This window comes from Thermobia domestica, chromosome 12 (genome assembly GCF_964235325.1).
Source record: "Thermobia domestica chromosome 12, izTheDome1.hap1.1, whole genome shotgun sequence".
Classification (NCBI taxonomy): Eukaryota; Metazoa; Arthropoda; class Insecta; order Zygentoma; family Lepismatidae; genus Thermobia; species Thermobia domestica.
In genome coordinates this window covers 129,246,685-129,265,996 of record NC_137465.1, presented here as the reverse complement: position 1 = coordinate 129,265,996, position 19,312 = coordinate 129,246,685, and the positions used below count along the sequence as shown (strand labels likewise).

At 38.6% G+C, this 19,312-nt stretch overlaps 1 protein-coding gene across 1 annotated transcript in view; it reads left to right on the top strand.

Annotated features, from left to right (window-relative positions):
• The window catches only part of fbp (fructose-1,6-bisphosphatase), a 66,061-nt gene extending 52,122 nt beyond the window's left edge, over window positions 1–13,939 (top strand). Inside the window, exons 6-7 of the mRNA XM_081734094.1 lie at window positions 12,622–12,738; window positions 13,577–13,939. Of these exons, the coding sequence (XP_081590220.1) occupies window positions 12,622–12,738; window positions 13,577–13,765 (306 nt within the window). The 3' untranslated portion in view covers window positions 13,766–13,939. The remainder of the gene's footprint in view (window positions 1–12,621; window positions 12,739–13,576) is intronic.
• The last annotated feature ends 5,373 nt before the right edge of the window (window positions 13,940–19,312 follow it).

The following is a 19,312-nucleotide window of genomic DNA, read 5'->3' as shown; positions in this document are numbered from 1 at the left end:
ATGTCAGCATAGCTACTTTTAAATCTATATATATAAAAGAGAACGTACAAAATCCTTTGTCCGCTCATCACGCTAATACGGCTGAACCAATTTCTTTCATTTTTGGGGGGTTATTAGGATTTGGACCCTAGATGGTTTTTATCATATCACTTTAATTTTCAATTACCAGTGTCTTGAGATAATTGACCATTCAGGTGTCCACAAATCCTTTGTTAGTTCATCATAGGTAAAAATAAACGTATTTATATGCAACCCGCATGACCGTGTCACTCGGCGGGTTAACATAAATGACAGGCGATATACAGCGGAAAATAGCTTGAATCTTCTGTTTAAAATTTTTTAATTGATTTGCTTATTTTTACAGACACTTTTACAATATGCCAGCACCGGGATGACCGCAGCGAAGCGGGGCGGGTTAACATAAATGACAGGCGATATAATGTTAAGATTTACTGCAATCTTCTATGGTTTTTATCATATCACTTGAAAGCGAAAAAGTAAAAATTATCTAAGTAACAAAGTTTATTGCGTTCCGGGGTGACCGCAGCGAAGCGGGGTGAACGCTGCTAGTAATGTATATAGAGTAATCATAACAATGTACAGTACTAGAAAAAGTACTACAGTATGTTTAATATATGTACCTTTATCTTCTTGAAAACTAGTCTGGTACACTTAGTTATTCGGATTGAAAGCGCAATTACACAAACAACCATATAATAGAAACATACTCACGCAGTTTATTGAAATTGACATTGTAGCATACTGAGTTATTTAGATTGAAAACAGGGCCGCAGTGGTTCAGTGATAGAGATTTCACATCTGGTGCATGGAGTCTCTGGTTCGATCCGAGCTCGCGTCAAGTGAACTTTGAAGGTGGACAGATGCCATGTGCGTGGGTTTCATCGGGGTTGTCCCGTTTCCTCCCACTTTCTTCATTCCACCATTTTACTAATTTCTTGTTATCACCGTCTCCTTTAGCCTACCCGGCATAAACGTGGGACGTAAAGATTTAATTTCAGATTGAAAACAAGAAAAGCACAATTATCAATTGAACAATTTATGTGCAGTTTATATGTCTTTTTTCGGCAGTGACAAATATTTTCTGCAGATATCTTTCGAAAAAAAAATAGCAAATCAGTTATTATACAAATTTATTCATCGTGGTTCATTCTAAACGTACTTCTTTTATTCTTTTTAGCGTTCTAATTATGTAGTTAACTACTTCTTGTTAATGAGCTACAAGTGTTTCCTCGTAGCAAAATATGTTTTAAGAAAATCTTATGGGAATTCATATCTCAAAACTTCCGCCATCTTTCCACAAGCCGTCAGGTGCCAATACTTGACAATTGACATGGTTAGTTTTAACCTTGAGAATTTTCCGGAATTACTAAAGCTCCCCACTGATGAAAGGAGCTGATATAGCTAATGGTTTTCCAAAACAGACAGGGTAAACAAATACGTATAACCATTTCCTGAATTCCTGTACGTGCTTTTTCATATTCACATCTTCCTTCACCAACCCTTTATGAGGGTAGTGTTCTGGCCATTGACCTCCAAGAACAAATCGTGCGAATCCATGTTTCTTTGTGTCTAGTCACAAATACAGAACATCTGCCTCTCATATGGGAATAAGAAAGAGTTAAGAAAAATAACAAAACGGTATTTTGCGTGGCCAAGATTCGCAGGTAAATTTATCATTATCATCATAGGACAAACATTGCTTCAATGTGGCCAACTTCCAAGATAGACAGGTAGCCAACTTACAGAGTAATAAGTAACGAATGTCTTATGGGAAAATACAGATTCAACACGAACCAGGCCAAGATAAGCAGGTGGCCAACTTAGAGAGGTGGCCAAGTTCACAGGTTTTACTGTATGTTGCAAAATATCAGCCCATCTAATAACTATTGTAGTTGTTTCGATGACCGCAGCAATGATGCCGTCTGACGAGCGAATAGTTGAAGACGTCACGTGTCATAGCTGTGTCATATAGGGTACTTCATTGTGCAGTAATGTGTAGAAGGTGAATGATCTACTCCATGTTATGGAATTGTGGCTTGTCTTCGATCAATACAGTGTCAGAGGATGTCGCATATCTTTGAGGGTGAACACTATCTATGGTAGCGATTGCAAAAGTAATGTCTCCAAAGGAGAGAACTGGCCAATACGGTATTACTTAGCGACTTGTTCAACAGATAATGTCAGGATCTTACTAATTTAATAGACTTAAGATCTTTGACTTCTGTAGCTGAAAGACAATTACAAGGTGGTCCGGAAGTGGGCGTACCCCCCTTTAGTTTCAACAGTATAGTGTTAGTTATGGTAGAATGTCTGTACACAGTTACCTTGAAGTCTTGAGAGTCATAAACATAAGTATTATCACCACCCATTTCGTAACACAGCTGAATTCTGCGCCTTCTCGCAAATGTTTTGTGGAGATACTCCGGAGTCACGAGGATGAAGGTGTGTTCCACAGCTGCTCGTAATTCCTGCGATGTGTGATATCGAAACCTTTTCAGGATGAACGGCTCAACCCTTGAGCCAGCAATTCAAACCTCTCTAGCTCAGCTCCTAATTAACCTAGAGATGTGATTTTGGTATGTATCTCTTCAGAAAGGATGGAACTTTCTAATCCTGTGTATATCATTCATGTAGTGGGTCCCGCCGTGAAGGGGCAGGGGGCAAAGTTGGGTGTTTATAGTTTTCCCTCTCTCTCTTCAGAATTTGGGGGGAGGTACCCCCTGATGGAGCTACAAGGATAAAAAATGGCATCCATAGAGACAAATGAACATACTAACTAGCCATACCCAGTCCATGACTTTTGGGCTTGAGAGGGGTGAATAGGAGGGGTATTGAATTTACCCTTTTTCTTATTGTGTATTTTCTTATAAAGACAAAAAAATATATTTCAAATTTGAGGAACTCTGACAACATTGTTATTCATCGTACGCAAGAAAAAGAATCTCACATTTACGACAGATATTTGGGACAATGATACACAAAAGTCAAACCCATCGGTTCAATACAAATGGAAAAAGAAATTCACAACCCCACAGCTACGTGATACAGCCTGTATATTATTCAATAGCCACTGTAATGTACTCTAACGTTGACAGCCCTAGCGACATTCCTAATTACCACAGACACACAAACCATACCTCGTTGAAAACCTTATAGATCAGCCATTCCAACAATGTAACTTTTGTGTGTCTCGGGCCAAACCAGTAAAAGAAGAAGACGAAAATAAAAATTTTGGGTGGAAAATCAAAATTTTCGAAATTTGTCGGACTATGGCAACGCTGTTATTTTTCGTACGCAAGGAAAAAAATCTCACATTTACGCCAGACATTGGGAACAACGATATAAAAAAATGAATGGTGTAAGTGCAATAGGAGTGAAGAAAAAAATTCGGAACCTCGACCCTACGTGAATCATCCTGTATTTTTTTCGATACATTGTGGTATACGCTAATATTGGCAGACTTGGCTACGCTCCTAATTGTCACAAGCATATCAGCTATACCGCGTTGGAAAGCTTATGGAACAAACATTCCAACAAGATAACTTTTGTGTGTCTCGGGCCAAACCAGTTAAAGAAGAAGACGAAAATCAAAATTTTGGGGGGAAATTACAATTTTTCGAAATTTGTCGGACTATGGCAACACTGTTATTTGTCGTATGCAAGGAAAATAATTCTCACATTTGCGCCAGACATTGGAAACAACGATGTAGAAAAATGAAGGGTTTAGGTGGAATAGGAGTGAAGAAAAAAATTCGGAACGCCGACCCTACGTGAATCATCCTGTATGTTTTCGAGAGATTGTGGTATAAGCTAACATTGGCAGACTTGGCCACGCTCCTAATTGTCAAAAACATATCAGCTATACCTCGTTGGAAAGCTTATAGAACAGACCTTCCAACAAGATAACTTATTGAACAGACAGACAGACACACACACACACAGAGAGAGAGAGAGAGAGAGAGAGAGAGAGAGAGAGAGAGCGACAGGAAAACAGTTATCACCTCAGAACGCACCGTTCTATTTTTAGCCTGGTCAAAGTCAGCTGTAGCTATCAGTTGAATCTAAGGGTCCTAAATATGCATTTCTTTCAACTCCCTCCTTTGACAAGTTATTTAGTTTTAGAAAAAAATCTTCCTGACGAAGCAAAAGGAAAGAAAAGCAATGATCTTGCGACGAACAATGTTAGGTGAACCAAGGCGAGTTTATTCTCTGCCGTTAGTAAGAGTGCATTCCTACTGCACTTACACGGTTTATTTTTTGCACAATTGTTCACAATAACGGGGGTAAATGTGAGAATTATTTTTCTTGCATACGACAAACAACAGTGTTGCCACAGTCCGACAAATTTCGAAAAACTTGATTTTCCACCCAAAATTTTGATTTTCGTCTTCTTCTTCTTTTACTAATTTAGTCCAAGAGACACGAAACTTGCCTTGTTGGAATGTGTGTGTTATACGGATTCCAACGAGGTATAGCTGATATGTTTGTGACAATTAGGAGCGTGGCCAAGCCTGCCGATATTAGCGTATACCACAATCTATCGAAAAAAATACAGGATGATCCACGCAGATTCGGTGCTCCGAATTTTTTCCTCCTCTCCTATTGTACCTAAACCCTTCATTTTTTAATATCATTGTTCCCAATGTCTGGCGTAAATGTGAGAATTTTTTTCCTTGCGTACGACAAATACCAGTGTTGCCATAGTCCCACAAATTTGGAAAAAATAGATTTTTTCAGCAAAAATGTTTACTTTCGTCTTCTTCTTCTTTTACTAGTTTGATCCGAGAGACATGAAAGTTACCCTGTTGAAATGGGTCTCTCATAAGGTTTCCAACGAGGTATAGCTGATATGCTTGTGACAATTAGGGGCATCACCAGACTTGCCAATGTTAGCGTATACCACAATCTATCGAAAAAATACAGGATGATTCACGTAGGCTCGGTGTTCAGAACTTTTTCCTCCATTCCTATTGAATCTAAACCCTTCATTTTTTGATATCATTGTTTCCAGTGTCTGGCGTAAATCTGAGATTTTTTTTTTTTGCTTGCGTACGGTATATATCAGCGTTGCCACAGTCTGACAAAATCTGAAGAATTGTATTTTTGAAAAAAAAAATATTTTCGTCTTCTTCTTTTACTAATTTGGTCCGAGAGACACGAAAGTTACTTTGCTGAAATGTCTGTTCTATAAGGTTTCCAACGAGGTATGGTTTGTTTATGTGTGACATTTAGGGGCGTCGCCAAGCCTGCCAACGTAAGGGTAGACGAAAATTTCTCGGGAAAATAGGAACAGGATGATTCACCTAGATTCTATCTTCCGATTTTTTTTACCTAGCTATTGCACCTTTGCCCTTCATTTTTTGGTATAATTATTATCAATGTCTGGCCTACAGGTCAGAATATTTTTTCTAGCGTACGACTAGAAACAGTGTTGCCAGACTCTCACAAATTTCGAAAAAATATTTTTTCACTTTTTCTTTCTTTCTTCTTCTTCTTCTACGGGTTGGGTACGGTAGCCTAAAAGGTTATCTTACTAGAATCTTTCTTTAATAAGCTTTCCAACAAGGTATAATTCATACCCATGGAAGAATTAGGAGGGGTGCTAGGGCCGCCAAAGTAAAGGTCTACGATTTTCTTGAAATCCCTGCCCGTCCTGAAAAGGTTTAACTGTTCCTTAATGAAACCCCAGAGAGCATTGCCCGGGACTTCTTGGAGGCGAGGCAAAGGGAGCTAGTGAAGATGTACAACCTCTTCCATATGGACTTGATCACATATTGTTGATTATTCCAACTTCACTGCAACTAACTGTTACCAAGCAGAAAACAAATGAACACGGATAGCAATGTTACCAGATAATGCCAAGCAATGTTACCAAACAAATGTGAGTAAAACCTAAAATTGTCAGAAAACACCAATTAGGGATACGCCCACTTCCGGACCACGCTGTACAATCTGTACACATTCATGCAACCATCCATAAGCAATATGTACTGCACAGTTTGGTTAAAGTCATAATTTTCAAAGCAATATCAAACATTTAATTTTTCGACGAACTTTTTATAGGAACATTTTAAGTAATTCGTAACATCAACAACTAGTAACTTAACGCGCGTAAGTGAAAGTTATCTTCAACTTATCACTTTACAACTTTCTATACTTTGGAGCTCCTTCGTGGCTAAGCGGTTAGCGTATGCGCCTTTGGCGTGGAGACCCGGGTTCGATTCCTGGCAGGAGCTCAGGTGGTTCGGATTCAACGTTAATCAGTAGGTTCCGTCTCATATAGCCTCGCTGCTGAACGGGATGTTAAACTCCAAATCAACTCCATTTCTATACTTTGTTCCAAATTGAGAAAAAGAAAAATATTTTTTTAAAAAAAATATAATACAAATTATTCCAGTTTAATGTGATTAGCAATCCTTGTCTAAATATATTCTTTGTAGAATTGCAAGATAAAACTCAATCTCACTGTTTATTTGGTTCATTCAAATCAATCAAGGGTTAAAATGTTTATATTGCTCTCACACTATGCAGTGTACTATTCAAAACTACTCTACAACTATTTATACAAACTATTACAATGATACTCACCACAATCCAGATTTTAGAGAACTTAAGTAGGGAAAAGGGGGGACATTGGTACGATTTTTACTTACCCGAGATTTTAGAACATATCGTCAGCTTGAGAAACATGGCTTTTTTCCTACTTAAACTGTGATTCTTTAGCTACATTTACAATGTACAATATTGTTTCTACTAATGTCCTGCCTGGAGTAAATTACATTTTACGAAAGATCTGCAATCTGTACCAATCTTCCCCATATAGGGGCAGATTGGTACGAGCAAAGTGAAATATCACACAGACTTTTTGATAATAGATATAACGTACTTCTTTTGTTTTATTTTCCCATGAAATATTTTGAAATATAATCTATTAAACTTCCACAAACTCAAGTATTTTAACAATAGATTTAAGGACCTACAACAGCAAAAATGCAAAATAAAAACATGTTTCATAAAAAGAATGTGAAGATTTATCAGAATCTTCAGTAATTCAATAGATCTAGTTCAGCCTGTTACAAAAAAATAAAGTAAAAAGTCCAATGCTTGCTTGTGTCCTCATCAAAATTTAAAAGTTCCGCAAGCTATTTACAAAGATAAAAACGTACTACCTGTATAAATGAGGTTCTGTTTCTAAAGGAAAAATAGAAGTAAATAATCCAAGGGCTACCTACAGTTTACAAAATTTTGAAATCTTTCATACCTCAACTATTAACTGGAAAAGATGTTATAATTTTGGTTCGAGCGTCCCTTTGTCTCCAAAGGAGGCGGAGCTTTGTTATTATAAAGTAACCAAGAAAGTTCTGTTGCTTTTTCACCCACAACCTTCGAACATCGATATGTCACCTAAGACGTACCTGGAAGATCAAAAATAGTCCCATCAGCATCGACGACCTTCTGCCAACGCTCTGGAAGGCAATGGATTCCATCGGGGTAGAACAGGTGGTAATTGGAAGGTGCAATGTCCGGGAAGTATGGCGGATGCAGTAGTGTTTCCCTAAAAAGGCATAGAATGGTGTCCCCGGGTCATCCTAGCCATGTGGGGCTTAGCGTTGTCCTGTAACAGCAGGACCCCTTTGCAATTCAGATGTGCTGGCTCTAGAGTTTTGAGTTGTTCTTGAATACAAACCAACTGTTAACACTAGACAGTTACATTGATGCTCTGACAAGTTGGTAGCAGTTCCCAATGCACGATGCCACAAGCATTCCACCAAACACACAGGAGGACCTTCTGGTGTGCTGGTAGAGGACCTAGTGCAATGCTGGTTTTGGCCGTTTTGGAACCGGTTCATGGGATGCTAACCAATGATGACGGCGCCGTGGAGCTTCGTACAGGACCACTTCTCATCATATGTCAACACCCTTCCAGAAATTTCTCTTTACTGAGACAAGACAGCAAAGAAACATAGGTATCTGCTCGCGTTGAATTCTAGTTCGGATCCAATCATGTGGAACCCATCGACCCAACTTGTAGTGCGTCCAAAGCTGGAGGTGCTGCCGAACGGTTTCTTCACTCACACTGAAATGTAGTCTCAATTCCTCACATATCTGGCCACTATTCGCCTTAATTGCTGCCTAAAGATCTTCATTTTGTACATGTGTTGGGTCTTCCGGCACTAGTGCGTCTTCCAGTGTTTCGTCACCGCTTTTAAACTTGTTAAACTGCCGGTGCACTGTCCGCGTAGTCACGACACTCTCACAAAAGGCCTGGTATATCTTCTCCCTTGCTACTGCGGCGTTTGATCCCAGTTTGAACTCGCACATCATACTCGCTCTTAGGGCCCTTTGTAGAGGTCCCATGTTTACTCTGTCCTTACGCAAGTTCACTGTGTAACTGAACTGTCATAATCAGGTAGTATGATGGATATATCCACACCAACAACTGACCTTCGCCTTATCTCCATTCGCATTCAACTCACAGTGTGAGGGTCAATTGAACACAGACCTCCACAAGAAGTGAGAGAACTTTCTTGGTTACCTTTATAATATTCAAGAACTTCGCCGAATAACTTTCAAATAGGTTGCTGAAAGTCGAACAAATATGACGCTTACTACACGCTGGCTTTTAGCGTCCATGTACAAATATATATTTGAATTTGATTTTGTTAGGCATGTGCCTATTAAAATCACTCGCATGTTATGACCTGGGGGAAAGAATCTTCACATTTTTGCTGTCAAGGCTCCTAAATGGTTAAACAATTTTCCATTCGAAAGTTTGTGTACCTATCGACTATACCTATAGTTCTGGAAAGTCGGAAATATAATAATAGAAAAGTTTTCCATATTATTTTGGTTAATTTATTTTTATGCTTTGATTACGGAGATTAAAGTGATCACACATGAGATAGCCTATATTATTAGTAACTTTTTCTACTTGATGTTAATCACAACGAAAACTGTGATACACGGGAAATGCACAGAGTAGTCTACCCTTATAATTACAAATGGAAGGGGTGGATTGGTACAGAGCGGTGGGGGCACATTGGTCCGTACCAATCCACCCCACATGCATGTGTACTAATGTGCCCCAACCGAATTTCAGGATCATTAATTCCTATAACTGAAAAATTGCTCCACGCAGGGCAATTGAACATAAATGAAATTATTTATAAAGAATTACACTTTCATGCAACCTACATAAGTTTTCAAAAATTCAGTGTTTATTACAAATATAAGCTTACAAGCACATAAGTGAAAACTTACTTTTGCTCTAAGAAATCAAGTTTTTTTTTTTCTGCACAGAGAAAAGAACGCTGCGTCCATCCATCAACTGTGCCTCACGATGTTTGTTTGTTACCAATGTTGCCAACACCAAACTGTTGTCCATTTACCTCTTCACAGTAGGAAAAATATCTACCTGGTATCTATGTGCCCCATGTATCAAAGTCTCCCCCTCTCCCCTATAGATAACTCATTTAACCGAGTGTGGACATACTTTTGCCTGTGACTACTTCAACAACTTATACACGCTGTTGACACATCTTTTCTTATTTGGGAATGATTTATAGCGTCATTATATATTATAGCGTATTCTGCAACTTCAGTATTGACTTATTTAATTAATACGGATAACCGTAAAGTATCAGATAAAGTCATTTTTCTATTCTATGAAAAAATAACTGCAATAATAATAAGATAGCGGTCTTTGTCTTAATAATAAATACCTAGGTAGAAAAGTACGGTAGTGTTCAGCATCATCACTATCGATTTTCAAAATAATTAAATTGGAGCAGTACAATTTGTTGTAGTTCAATCGTGGCAATTAGGAGATGCATGTCAGAAAAGGACCGATATATTTTTTTAAAAAATGGATAAAGTACATACCTTGGCTATTTTCCGGCGTAGTCATTATGAACTTCCAGACATTTCTGGTAGCATGGCACAAGCTTCTGTATACCCTCTACGTAAAAATCGTTTTCAGATGAAGAAAAAGAAAGAAAGAGCTGGGAGCAAGGTCGGTGCTATGTAAGTGGGGTGAGTGAATAGTTTCATCGAAATCTTTGAATTGTCTCAATAATACAAGCAGCTGTGTATGGGGAACGGATCAAAAGAATCCCAGAATGTAGCATTTCTCTCGGTGGATTTTGAATGGCACGTTAGAGATTATTCAGTGTTTGACAATGCATATCTGCTATAATTGTTCATTCTGGTTCCAAGAAGTTACAAGAATCACTCCCTTTTGGTCTCCGAAACACGGTTGTCATGATTTTGTGAAGTGATGTTTTTTTTTTTTTTTTAATTTCTTTGCTTTAGGAGAACAAGTGTGCCGCTATTGCATGATTGCTGCTTCGACTCCCCAGTGGCATATGCTATCTAGGTTTGATCCCTCGTCCTCATCCTTCCCCCAGCGGGTGGAAAAATCGCGTGCAGCTGTCATTCTTAGTTCTTCATGAGCGTCTTTCAGCATTTTTGACACCTACGTCGTATACAGTTTGTGAACCAAGCTTGTCAGTAACAATTCAATGCATTGCTTTTGCAGACGCTTCTGGAAATCCTTTGGCGAATTCAGTTATTGTAAACCGGTCATTGGATCGCACTTTATCGTTAACACGTTCTACCAGATCGTCAATCTGAACAGTATGCCTCCTCCTACGCTCAGCGTCATAAACATTTCAACCCCCTTCACGAAACTGCTCTTCTCTGTTGCCTGACCTTCACTTATTACTGTCAGTCCGTAAATGGCACTGTCAGTCCGTAAATGGCACACAATTCCCGATGGGTATCAGCTGCATTAGGGTATCTAGCTGCATTAGGGTATTAAGGTATCCCGATGGGTATCTTTGGCGTTCAGAAATCGTGACAGATCTCACTTCACATTTGGCAGGATTCTATATTACGACTGCCATTTCACCTTACTGCTACTCGAAAGTACGCAGCTTCATTCGGATGATCCTACTTATGTTGCAAGCACAGAATACTAGGGCATGCTTGTGCGCATGATCAACATCCGTGTTCCTAACCCGCGTGAAAATCTTGACAGCTTTTTTTGGCATGCGCCTCGTATTATTGTAAGAGATCAATATAAGTTCAAATCTAAGTATGGTTATAGCCTTATCCTATTTTGAAATAATTTGAATGAATATAGTTTTTATGTTGCAATTACATCGACACAAGAGTTCTAAATCTGCAAATTATCTGCATGCTAGCGCCATCTATTGACAACAGGTAGAGCCTGTCTATTTCATCTGTGCCCACTATACTTCGGCCCCACCGCCGCCACACTCTGATGGAGAAAATCCTCCCTTTGATTACGGAAAAGAAGTGAATGACCTCCACTATGTTGCCAATTTGTCATTCAATCATTTGGTCGTGACGAGTGAAGATCGTAGGCTACTTAGAATGGCTAACAAGACAGAGGACAGCGAAGTCCGTGAAATAATTTATTCTGGCAACGCTTCAGCATCTAACAATTGAAAGATCTCGGCCGCAACAACTTGTTCCTCCTCTTTTGAGGGAGGTACGGGGAATCACATATCGATAGCAGCGCCAGAAGGGGCAGAGTTGAAATAGAAAGACTCTAGGAACGCACGTAGCGGAGCGGCAAGTGTTCACTATTAGGAGAAGGACGGGCAAAGTGGCTCACAAATTATAGACGGCGTAATATTGTCGGAACAAAACACGATAATAGAATGTTTTATACATGTATGGAAAGCTTGAACCTTCCGCCATATTTTACAACAAAACGGAAATAAAACAATTAAACATGTTGATGATATACTATTTTTAATGTTGATATGCGAAAGTCCACTTTGCCCACCTATAAAAGAGCAAACTGGACGTATATGTATGTAGGGTAGGCATTGTTGTTTGTTGAGGCAATGTTGCGAATTTACTTAAGACATTATTTGCGCAACTATTTCGGAGAACAAATTATGAACTTACAGATTTGTAAGACTGTTTGCGTTTCTAAGAAAGCAAAAAATAAAAAAATGGAAGCAGCTTTTGCATATATGTCTATTTAAACAGTTCCACTTTGCTCGCTGTCTGTTTTTCCTCTTTGCTCGCATCAGCACGATTCACATTTTATACCTCTCCAAATCATGGTTTTCATCAATTCACAAAACCATTTCATCTATTTCTACTATGAATGATGCTGTACTCACCTGATTGCAAAATACATATCTCCGTTGAATATTCAGGAATTACAACTCTTTTCTTCCTGGCCTTCTGAAAACTTGTTTTTTCATATCACACGTTTTCCCTCTATTACTCATGCACAACGCAGCACGTGGAATTTTCCATTATGTCATTACGTCATGACACTTGCTTCTCTTCAGTGCTACTGCCTGTGTCTTGATGTGTAGCGTTATGCTTCTGAAAATGACAAATTCCACTTTGCCCGCACGTTTCACTTTGCCCACCCTTCTCCTAAGTATTAGCGTTATTCATAGACTGAAACATTTTCTTTTTATAAAATAAGAATAGACTGAAGTAACTTACCTTTTTATACTAACTCTGTAAATAATATTATTGCTAATGAGTAATATTCATAAAGTACTCGTAATTTACACTTACTGCAATACACATCTCTCTATTCTCCAGAACGGCAAACCTTATGGAGCGAGGTACGTGGGATCCATGGTTGCTGATGTACACAGAACCTTGAAATACGGAGGTATTTTCATGTATCCCGCAACCAAGGATGCTCCACAAGGAAAAGTAAGTATATTATTGGGCACTGCAGGTACAAGTATTCTTTACTTTGATTTACATAGCTTGTACTTCACAAAATCGTTTTCGACATATTTGATCATTCACATCATGACAAGACAAAAGTCAATCTTATATGTTGCTCAGAGACGCTTGTTGTAAAGAAATACGAAGTACGTAGGTAAAAAGCATTCTTAATTAACCCTTCACTGGTAAGGCAAGGTTATTTCTAATGCTGTATTTGCATATAATATGGTGGGATCAAATTCCACCCGTAGCTCTCTACAACCCGGAAAATATAATGCACAGTAACTAGGTAACTTCAAGGACTCCGATTTAAAATATTACGAAAAAATGCCTGATCATGTCTTCATCCTATTGACAAATATCGCGTGGAATCAGTTTTTATCCCCCATTACCAGTTAAGAGCTAATTTTAATATTTATAGATATATGTTGGAATGTTACTTGGCAAAGCAAGACTCAAATATCCATTTTAATACTAATCTTGATCATGTATGTACGAAAATTGACTTCTAAGACTATTATTTCGACAACTTACAAGTTGTCTTCTTTCAGAAGTTGTCTTCCTCGAAAGAATGGTGAATATTAGGTATACTGGTTCATTATTATTATACCTGCTATTTGCAAAACAGGGTACTCCTAATTTTAAATTAACTGCAGTGATTTTTTGATTATTACGTTTAGTCTATCCAGTTTTAAGTAGATTAAATTTTAAGAATTTTAAGTTAATTTTCTTTTGACCATGATGTAAAATTTTACTATAAATGATCTTTTAGTTTAGATACTTCTACTTTTGTATACAATAATAGTCTCTATTTTTATAGCTGAGATTACTTTATGAATGCAATCCGATGGCTTATATTATAACGCAGGCAGGAGGATTGGCTTCCAACGGAAAAATCCCAATTCTTGACGTTGTTCCAAGCAAGCTACACCAACGATGCCCTGTTTTCCTTGGTTCCAAAGAAGATGTTGAAGATATCTTAGCCATCATCAAGAAGCATAATCTCTGAAGAAAATGATTAAAATGTTTCTAAATTTTAAAAAATATATATTCAAATTCATTCCAAGAAGACATCATGTAAAAAGATTACTTTGGTAAAAGACTGAATGTTATGAATCTATTTTGTTGTAAGAAAAAATGTTAAATTTTTACTAAGAAAAATATATTTACATCTAGTAGTTTAGATATGTCTCTTTCAGTGAGTATGTTTAAATAATGTTCATTTTCACTGCATTTGAAAAACATGTACGAATATACCAGAAAATTGGAAACGAATTACTATCGAACCGAATTTAACTACATTCTATTGCGGACATATTCAGTAAGTCTTATTATGGATCGATACTGTGGATAGACGAGCTACTTGAATAGTCCTTTTTCCTTTCCACCAGTCCTTTCGTAACTCTTAATCTGTATTAATATTTACGTCCTGTAACTTCAAAACAATTACTGTGGCAACGTAGGAGTTCATAATTTATGTAAAGTTCTTCTGTTCATGATGAAATCATCACATTTCAAACCCTGCTTCCGCCAAGTGAACTTTGTGGTGGACAAACGCCGTGTGAGTGGATTTTCTCGGGGTTCTCCCGTTTCCTCCCACTTTCTTCATTCCACCATTTCATTCATTTCTCATAATCACCGTCTCCTTTAGCCTAACTGGCATAATCGTGGGACGTAAAACTCAAAGATTTCATTTCATTTCATTTTAAATTTTGCTTAGATTAAACATGCTTTTCAAAGGATTTAGAATACAACAAAAATTATGATGTCAACTGTACATTATCTTTCATTCTATCTGAAGAGCGGAGATTTGTCACACACCTACGAAACTTCGTAAATGGCAGCACCATCTACACCTTCAGTCAGCTGTCAAGGTAATTTGCTGGTACACACCTCTAATAGCAGAAGCTATCAGAAATGCATACGCACGCTTAAGATTTTTTTTCTCTGAACAAATAAATTTTCACACACAACAAGTTCCCATGCTGAATTTTACAACAGTATTCCTTCCTCCCTCCATCCCACTTTTGACTGCATTTGCGGGGTTGCAACGTCGTAACATCCACTATGTCTATTCTTTCTTCGCAATACTATGACTAGTGTGAAACAGATGTCATGTAATGTAAGAACAAGGAAGTTGATTTTCGAAACAGGGAATCGAACACAAACATAAAAGAAAGCATTTGGAACTGTGGCAACGAAGACTCCACGTGGATTTAACAAACGACTGTCAATTGTTTGAAATGAGGATTCTGGTTGGATATTTAGTTATCAGAGGTGTTTCCGCAAGATTACTCGGACAATGACTTATTTACGGCACGAACCTCACACGTAGAAAGCAGCTGATCTCATCCAGAAAGACTGAAAATAAAGAATAAGAGAGGAGTAGCCGAGACTAAAGGATGTTCTGTTTGAGCAATTTAATGGGATTGACGCTAATCACTAGACCACATATGTCATATTTGTGCTCAATCAGTGTAACTATCGTATTCACTGACCAACCAGAACATTATGACCATCTACCTAATACTTTGTATGTCCGCCTTTGGCTCGTAGGATAACAGGAATGTGATTTGCATCTGTAAGAGGTACATACAATTTCAAATACGCAGTCTCCCTCCGCCAAGAGAACTTGACAATCTGAAGCTCTTGTCTTCTGCTGGAATAGGGCTATCCATGTGTTGGCTTACAAGTACTGTTAGTTCAAGATTACTAGAAAGAAGAGGAGAAAGATGTTAGCTAATACACTAACGCCCGCTCCGAGCGGAGTCGCTGGTGGACATTGATACCATCCTAAGGATAACCAGCCAAGGTGTTAAAAGGCACTCGTGTAATGTAAGCGTTTAGATTAAGAGCCTTTCTGAAGGTAGCGTGTGTTGATACCTTTGTATGTGCAACATGTGTTTCTTTTTTCACGTGTTTCACGAAATTTCTGGCTGCTACCATACCTACCAAGTGCCGCTACTCCGGTTATTGAAGACTAGAGTAACATGCATAATTGCATTATTAAAAGTTTGTAAAGGTACTTTTTCAGGGCAATATCATTTAAGGATAAATTAACAACAATTTCCAAATGTAGACCTACACCTTTAATAAATAACTTTACAACCAAAAGCAAGAAAGTTAGTCGTCAACTGACAACTATAAAGGTAACCAAAAAGTTCGTCGCTTTCTGTGGAGGTCTGTGTTCAATTGGTCCTTACAGCGTGAGTTGAATGCGAATGGAGATAAGGCGAAGGTCACTTGTTGGTGTGGGTATATCCAACATACTACCTGGTTGTGGCAGTTCAGTTACACCGTGAACTTGCGTAAGGACAGAGTGAACATAGAACCTCCACAGACCGTCATAAGGGTGTGTGTTATAAGAGTTCAAACTGAGGTCAAACATCGCTGCAACGGGCCGGAAGATATGCCAGGCCTTTGGTGAGGGTGTCGTGACTACGTAGACAGTGCAGCGGTGGTTTAACAAGTTTAAGGACGGTGACGAAACACTCGAAGACGCACCACGTGCCAGAAGACCAACACATGTACAAAATGAAGATCTTCAGGCAGTAATTGAGGCGAATAGTGGTCAGACATGTGAGGAATTGAGACTACAATTTAGTGTGAGTGGTGAAACAATTCGGGGTCGATATGTCCCACATGATTTGACTCCGGCCCAGAACGCAACGCGACCAGACATTTGTGTTTCTTAGTTGTCTGTCTGAGAAAGAAGCCATTTCTGGATATTGTATTGACATGTGATGAGAAGTGGGTTCTGTACGAAGTTCCACGGCCATCATCATTGGTTAGCATCCCATTAACCGGTTCCAAAACAGCCGAAACCAGCACTGCACCAGAAGAAGGTATCGTGCATCGGTATCGTGCACGTTAACTGCTAACAGCTGCTTAGGGCATCAATGCAACTGTGTACTGTGAGCAGTTGAGCCGTGTTCAAGAAAAACTCAAAACTCTGAAGCCAGCACTTCTGAATCACAAACGGGCCCTCCTGTTACAGAACAACGCTAAGCCCCACATGGCTAGGATGACCCGGGACACCATTCTACGCCTTGGATGGGAAATAGTATTGCATCCGCCATACTCCCGGACATTACACTGTCCGATTATAACCTGTTCCATTCCGTGCACAATCATCTTCGAGGACGCCAGTTCAAATCCCTAGTAGAGGTGCATTGAGCCTGTACGTGCATTTTGCACTTGATACTTTCTTCGCTTCGTGACCCACCATGTTTTACCGCGATGGAATCCACGATCTTCCAGAACGTTGGCAGAAGGTCGTCGATGCTGATGGGACTATTTTTGATCTTCTAGGTACATCATAAATGACATCGATATTCGAAGGTGGTGGGTTAAAAAGTGACAGAACTTTCTTGGTTACCTTTATATAGTTAATCTAAATCGTTGTCTAATTGTTAAAGATAAATGAAAAAACAAAAGTTACTGCACACAATGTTCTGGGTAAGATTAAATTTCGCGACTTGAGAAACGTATGATGTTGATAAAGTAAATGAATTATCGGAAAATCGCACTACTTCCACAGTGGCACTATATATATATATATATATATATATATATATATATATATATATATATATATATATATATATATATATATATATATATATATACAGGGTGGGCCATTTTAATCAATCCACGGAAATATCTGTAAAATGATAAAACATAGAAGAAATGTTTGAAGTACACGTTATATATTGCTAAGGGGGAAAACCAATTCCGCCAAAATTACCCCTCTCCGCCCCCGTAAATGGGGGTAACTTTGAAATGTCAAATGGGAACATGGGTCGAGTAATACCTCGCTCGAAAGGTCTTGGAAAACTAAGTAACGCTGTACCAAAAGATGTTTCATATGGAGCACCAGTTTCAAAATGGCCGCCATTATAAACTTCGGAAACTCCAGTACCCGTAGTATGAAAACCATGGAAAGTAAATGAATGGAACAAAATTGAAATATGTAAATATCATAGGACATATCGAATGATGTGGTCCCTGTGATCCTAGTGGCCTTCCTGAAGGGGTCTTGGGGGCTAACTTCGAAATTTCAAATATTAACATGAATCGAGTGGTACCTGGTTCGATAAATCTTGCAAAATCAAACATCTTGTAGGAGAAAACGATTGAGGTAAAATGACAGTGTTCTCAAAAGGCCGCAGAAACATAGTATCCGTGTCAGAGAAAAGGTTTAGTACCCGTAGTATGAAAGCGATTTGAGATAAATCAACAGAAGAAAGACTTTAGTAGGAACTGGCGTAAGGCCTGGTACTGAAATCATGTACCTGGTAAAAATAGAGGTTTTCTGATTTTAGTAAATTCTATTTTACTGCCGTACTTGAGCCAAAAGGTTTACTAAGTTTTCGTTCTTATTCTCTGAGCGTAATTTTACCTGTTTGAAAAACTTATTGGATACTTGTATTATTTTTCTCGATTGCGAAGCGAACTTTCTTTTGCTTATTCGGGTAAACATTTCAAGAAGTCGTTACAGGTAAGTGACAGAGATACTTAAATATATATTTATGCTAGTTGAAATTTTGCGACATCCTTCCGCAGATGACTATCCTTGCTAACTTAATAGTTGCAATCCCGTCTTTACCCAAGTAGCATTTTGTGTTGGCAAATGGTTAGGCCAATCGACCATAGTTGGTTGGCCAACGGTGATTTTGGCGGTACTGCAAATCGTTATGCCAACAATTATTTGCAACGTTGGGCCAACGAAATTTCAACAAAATGAAAACGAGAAAATCACACTTGGTCAACAATCATTATCCTACAAACTACCAATGATATAATAAGTTGTCCCAGCGAAGTACCTACAAAATGCCAACGTCAAAATCACGGTTGGCCAACCGTTATTATACTACAATGGTACAAAAATGGCCTAACAGTTTGCAAAAAAAAAAAAAAAAAAAAAAAAAACGCCAACAATATACCAATGCGCAAGGCACAGTTGGCCAACAATCATGACACTACAATGGGCCAACGATCATTAATTGCTCCTCATACTCACCCACCCCCTCTCCTCTCGCTCTTTTGCCATGCATTTCAGGCGCTTCTGTAATGCTGTACAGTACTCTTTTAGTTCTGCCTCATATTTTGAGTATCTCCGGTGGATATATGAGTGGTTACGCTCGTTGCCTTGTTAATCAAGGTGTCCCGGGTTTGACTCCCGGTCGGAACACAAGTGGTTCGGATCCCACATTAAACTGCAGTAGGTCCCTTCCATCATCCCATGTAAGACAATGGCAAACCGCCATAGGTTCACCTTGCTCAGAGACCTTCGGACAGAATGCCCATCATGTTTGTGATCTCCAGTATAGTTAATTAATTTAATTTCAGTAACATACATACTCAAGGAAACACTTTTCCTGTTGAGATAGATGTAATTATATACCCATGTTACTGATATGAAATTAATTAGCTACACCGCAGATCACAAACATGATGGTTATTCTGTCCGAAGGTCTCTCAGCAAGATGAACCCATGGTGGTTTGCCAATGTCTTGTATGGGATGATGGAAGGGACCTACTGCAGTTTAATTTA